Here is a 6,000-nt window from a genome sequence, read left to right on the forward strand (position 1 = left end):
CAATATGACTGGTGTGCTTATAAGAAAGGACATCATGTATGCTCATTCACAGAGAAACACCCATGAGGACACAGCCAGAAGATGGCTATCTGCAAGCCAAGGAAGGAGGTCTCAGAAGAAACCAACCCTGTTAGCTTGATCTTGGACTTCCGGCCCCCAGAACTGTGAGAAAATAAATCTTGTTTCAGCCACCATCTCTGTGGTATTTTGTTATGGCATCCCTAACAAACTAATGCAGAAGTGAATTCATATTTATGTTCTCAAAACTTTTATAATTTTATTCTGAAAGATGTTATTGGGTGGTATTTCCCTGTGGAACAACTTGTTTAAATCGTCACTATCATCACTGAGTCTGTATCATTCAAATCTCAGCTCAAATGTTACCTTCATCAGAGAGGCCTTTCCTGACCATTTTATCTTAAAGTAGTGCCCTACCAGCCTTTTCAATATCATTCTGCTTGGCTATAACACATCACTAACCAAAATTAACTTTCTTATTTACTTATTTATTCTCTCTCTCTCCCCACTAGAATGAAAGCTCCATAATGGCAAAAGCTTAGTCAACTGTATTCCTGGCACCTACGTAACAATGGCTTGTACATAATACACTCAAATGCATGTCAAAATGAATGAAAGATCTTCAGCACACAAGGCTATGCCTATGTATTGGACCAGAGGCAGAATACATATATGGTAAGTCCTCAATGGTGTATCAATGGGTTCTTGGAAACTGCAACTTTAAGTACAACAACGTACAACAAAACCATTTATTTTCTCACCATTTCATTATAATGAAAACAACGACATTATTTGATGGACCTGCTTTACGCTGTTTCGCTTAAAGTAGCAGTTTCCAAGAGCCTATCAAGGACGTCAGGACTTGATGAACACTTCTCCCAAACCAGCAGCCTGGAACCATGGATATCCATCAAGAGGGGAAAGTAGCACTCAAAATGCAAACATTCAAATCTTAAGAGCACTGGGAAGTGGACAGATGCCACCCACCTCTTTTTCAAAGGAATGGAAGGGCCTACCTTCAGCCAAAACAATGTAAGACTCTTTGGTCTGGAAAACTAAATGCTGAGTGTGAATTTCGTTGAAGTTTACAAAACTATAAGGCACAAAAAAAGGAAAAATGTAAGCTCATCAACCACTGAAATTTTAAACCTATGAATGATCCCCTGAAGTTTGAAAGTGATGCAATTCCTAAGCTAAAAGATTACATAACAATTAGTGAGTTTAAAATGTAAAAATGGTTCAAGAAAATTTTAATACACTGATCAACAAAACTGGAACTTTGATGGATTACATTTCTAACCTTGTTATACTGTATTTACAACCTTGAGGCTAACCCTATCTTATCAAAACATCTCTCAGTATTATCTTGGGACACAGATTAGTGAGCTGAATAGACCAACATAGGTGCAATCCTGAATAACATTATTCATTCTGGTAGATGAAATACATTTATTCATCAATTAATTTTCCTAAATAATCTAAAATTTGGCTCAATTTATGTTTTTTGTAATAAACCTACAAGCGAGAAAAAAACTAAGCCAAACCATCACAAAATTTACCAAAAATAGCACTGATGTCAGATTTCTTTTGAAGTCTATCAGAGTACCACCCTCAACACACTTCTCCTTCCTCTCTATCCCACAAATTCTTAAATAATCTGGAATCCATAGCTCAGCTTCATGTGGTCTGTGTATGTGAAATAATATACAGGAATGAATGCATGGTACATTTTTCTGGGGAAGGAATCCATTGATGTCATTAAATTTTTTAAGGGTATCCAAAAAAGCTTAACAATCACTTCTGTACAACCTTTCCCTGGCTACAATTATTACCTATTTCCTGATAACTCCCAAATCTCCATCTCTATCCCAGATTTCTATGCCCAAAAATTTATAACCAACTGCTGGGCTAGGTGTGGTAGTTCATGCCTGTAATCCCAATAGTTTGGAAGGTTGAGGTGGGATGACAGCTTGAGCTCAGGCATTCAGGAACATTCTGGGCAACACAGTAAAATACAGTCTCTACCAAAAATGTTAAAAAAAAAAAAAAAAATCAACTGGGTGTGGTGGTGCACGCCTGCAGTCCCAGCTACATGCAGAAAGCTGAGGCAAGAGGATCATTGGAGTTGGAGGCTGAAGTGAGCTACAATTGCACCACTGGGCACCAACCTAGGAAACAATGTGAGATCCTATCTCTAAACAATAATAATAAATTAAAAATAAATAAAAATATAACCAAATACATGTTGTACATCTTCTCCTGAATACTTGGCAGAAATCTCAAACTTAACATATCTAAAACAGACCCCATCATCTTCCCAACCTTACCTGTTCCTCCTCCTGTGTCTCCTTGTCTCAGGGACCAGCATCACCATCCACTCAGTTTGGTGGGCGGGAGAAGTTCCTGTGACTTCATCTTCCAATGACAGAATCCTAACAATTCTATCTACTAATTATCTCTTAAGCATTACCACTTCTCTCCACTCCTTCCAACTCTGCCACAATCTTAAGCCAGTCACAATCATCTTACCTGGACTGTGGCAGTTTTCTCCTAACATGTTTTCCTGTCTTCTGTGTAGCTCCCCTGCAAAATTCACTCTCCATGCTCCAGTCAGGCCAGACCCTTTCTGATCTGGCCTGAGTTTGGGCCTTGCTTAATTCACATTGTGTTCCAGAAAACACATCAGTGCATCATGTTCTGGTCTTTAAGCTTCTGTATAGGCAACATCCTCTGCCTGAAACAAACTACTCTACGAAAGTTAACTCCCAATCAACTTTCAGGTTTCAATGTAAATATCGTCTTTCTATTAAAGAGGCCTTTCTTGATCCCACCTCTTGACTCATCACCACCATGAGGACTAATTTAAGTATCTATGTGTTCCTATAGCAGCACCCTATGCTTATCACCACCACAGCAAACAACACCGCATTGAAATGTCCTTTTGCAATATCCACGGTCACTTTAAAATGGAAGCATTATGAAAATATATTATCCATCAATATCCCTAGCACTTAGGACAGTGCCTGACACATACAATAAAAGTAGGCAAGCAAATATGTTTATATGTTTGTGTAAATAAACTGCTGTTTGCATTTCCTAGGCATTTAAACGTATCCAATGCAGGAATGCTGCCTCTAACTGAAATAGCATCTGAGGACAAACCAAGACATTAACTTTTCAATATCTGGTGACTAAAAAAAGCTACATTTCTGTTTAACAGTTAAAAGATAAACACATGCTCCCTCAGCAAATGTGACCCACTCAAATACCTGCTGAAAAGATGTCCATTGCTCTCTTCAACTCTCCTCTTGTTCTCTGATTGCTATTTAAGTCTACAAGTGGAGTTGAAGGATCTCTCATATATTCTAACTCAGTAGCAAACATCCCACCGTCAACAAAACGTTCAGGAGCAATATAGCAAGTTCTCCTCCGTGATGTGTCAAAGAAATAATTGAAATCTGCCGGGTTGTCTTCTGGAAGATAAGTGGGCTTAAAACTGGCAAAATCAGTTAGAAGAACCCAATTCCAACTGGTGACCATCACATTCTCAGTCTTGATGTCCCCATGACGAACTCCAGATTTGTGTGCTTGGTCCACAGCTGTCAGGATCTGGAAAGCAATCCAGCGCTTCTCAATGTTATTCAAGAATGGACGGGTACTGATGCGATCATAGAGATTGTCTCGCACATACTGCCTAAAGAGCATAGCTGCTTTCTCAGATGCTTTTTCTGATGCTTTCTGGAAAGGCAGACAATTCTGTGCAGAATTAAGCCTGATTTTCAGTTCCTCCAGCTCTTGTTTATAGCTGGTTAAAGGCAATGTGGGATCCTGAATTGCAAAAACCTTCACAACGACCAGGCCTTCTCGGTGCTTGGCTCGAGCAACTTTAAAAAACCGAGTACTCCCCAGGCTTTTATCATATTCAAAGTCATGAATATCTGAAAAATAACTCTCTACAGAAAGGATCTGGGAGGGAGCAATGCCAGCAAGCTGATTTCCCATAATGGCAAGCACCTCTGGGGTCAGTAAGGTTAGGATATAACACCTGTTTAAAATAAAAACAAATAAAGAAAAAAGACAAGAAACAAAGAAGCTGTGAAACACCATTATTCCATTATTTGGTCTCTTTCGAAAAGACAGATGCAGCATATTTCTCTTCCACTAATAGCATTGTACCTAGCCTTCTGGGCAGCCTCTAAATTTCACACACATTTATCTAAAAAGACCATGTTATTTTCTCTAAGAAGACCTTGTTATCTTACCTAAAAAGATCCTGCTATTGTGCATCGCCATTTCCAGGAGTGAACTATATTTAGATAGGCCTCTTCAATTTTAAGCCAAAAATGTTAGTATGTGTTATTTTCTGATATTTAACTTTAAAATATTAATGAGCCTTTACTAGGTGTTCCGTGCTGTGCTTGGGGCTATGAGAATCACAAAGTTACCATATGACATAGTTCTTGTCCAAGAATCTGTAGTTTCTTGGAAGTAAGAAAGAGACACATTAAAAGCTCAAAACTGGCCGGGCGCGGTAGGTAGCTCACGCCTGTAATCCCAGCACTTCGAGAGGCCGAGGCGGGCGGATCGCAAGGTTAGGAGCTCAAGACAGGGCTGGCCAACATGGTTAAAACCCCGTCTCTACTAAAAATACAAAAATTAGCTGGGCGTGGTAGTGGGTGCCTGTAATCCTAGCTACTCGTGAGGCTGAGGCAGGAGAACTGCTTGAACCCTGGACGCGGAGGTTGCAGTGAGTGGAGATCCCGCCACCGCACTCCAGCCTGGGTGACAGAGCGAGACTCCGTCCGTCTCAAAAAATAAAAAGAAAAAAGAAAAACTGAAAACTGAAAAGGTCAAACTAAGATCTAAAAATTCAGTTAACTCCTGGACACTTCCTGCCTAATTCCAGTGTGCCCTCTTACCCAGCTAAAAGAAGGTGCAAACTTCGCTGGTCTGCAACAAGAAACCTTGCCACAGATGTTAAAGAAAAGTAGACCAAAGTATACACTTGCTAAACGTAGCCCAGGGTTCTGCTAACTCAGGTTTTGCAGGAAATAAATGCCACGCATATACACACACGACCTTGAGCACACATAAACATTTACCCTAGGCCTCGGGAAAGTGTCAAAAATCGTTCAGAGGCTCACAACGAGGTCATAGTAGCCTACTTCGGGGACGGGACGGGAAAACGCGTCAGCAGCGGGGAAGTTGTTTCTACGAAGGGTCTTTCTTCATAGGCAGGAGATGGGCTGTTGGGGGAGGGGCGTAGAACAGTCCAGATCTTCAGGAACCCCGGTGGTCTTGGGAGGAGAACTGGGAAAGCTCTCAGGGTCTCAGCAGAGAGAAGGCGGCACGCTAAAGAGTCTCCACAAGTACACCGGGATTTGACCCCTCCAGCCCCCTAACCTGCCCTGGGGGCCATGCGTTCCCGGGTCTCGTCTTCCTCTAGCGCGGATCGCTACACCCTTCCGAGCCCTCCTCGAGGGCCTCACCACCAGGCGGGAGGAGATGGAACCCAACAGAGAAGTAGAGACCGCCAGTCCCAGGAAAACACTATACTTCAGCTGCTGCAGCCCCAGCAAACGCCGAACTCCCGGGAAAGCAACCGGTCTGACCTCACTTCCTGTCGCCGAGCGGAAGTGACGAAAAAGAGTGAGCCTTCAGGAATTGCCCGGGTAGGAAACTGGTTGCTAGGAAACTAGGGAAGGCGTGGTCTTACTCCGGGCGAGACTCCAAGGAGAAAATGATGCTCTGACAAAGATCTATTCCCCGTCCTGCTCTTCTACCTTTCATTCTCGAACGCTGAGGTTTCTGACATCCCCTAGAATCTGCTCAGACACCCCTTCACTCTCAGGACAGCAGAACAGAGTTAAGAGAACTCAAGAATATTTAGGAAAACTAATATATCCCAAGCTGGATTTTTAGAGTTCTAGTGAGATATAACTTACATAGCATAAAGTTCACCTGCTTAAAATGTACAAAGCA

The 6,000-nt window shown here is 41.8% G+C and overlaps 1 protein-coding gene across 1 annotated transcript in view; it reads right to left on the reverse strand.

Moving 5' to 3' along the window:
• Nucleotides 1–5,656, reverse strand: part of PIK3R4 (phosphoinositide-3-kinase regulatory subunit 4) — a 72,258-nt gene extending 66,602 nt beyond the window's left edge. Inside the window, exons 1-2 of the mRNA XM_054483247.2 lie at nucleotides 5,121–5,656; nucleotides 3,288–4,063 (exon numbers count right to left, since the gene is read on the reverse strand). Of these exons, the coding sequence (XP_054339222.1) occupies nucleotides 3,288–4,020 (733 nt within the window). The 5' untranslated portion in view covers nucleotides 4,021–4,063; nucleotides 5,121–5,656. The remainder of the gene's footprint in view (nucleotides 1–3,287; nucleotides 4,064–5,120) is intronic.
• Between the last annotated feature and the right edge of the window lie 344 nt (nucleotides 5,657–6,000).

Source organism: Pongo pygmaeus, chromosome 2 (genome assembly GCF_028885625.2).
Source record: "Pongo pygmaeus isolate AG05252 chromosome 2, NHGRI_mPonPyg2-v2.0_pri, whole genome shotgun sequence".
Classification (NCBI taxonomy): Eukaryota; Metazoa; Chordata; class Mammalia; order Primates; family Hominidae; genus Pongo; species Pongo pygmaeus.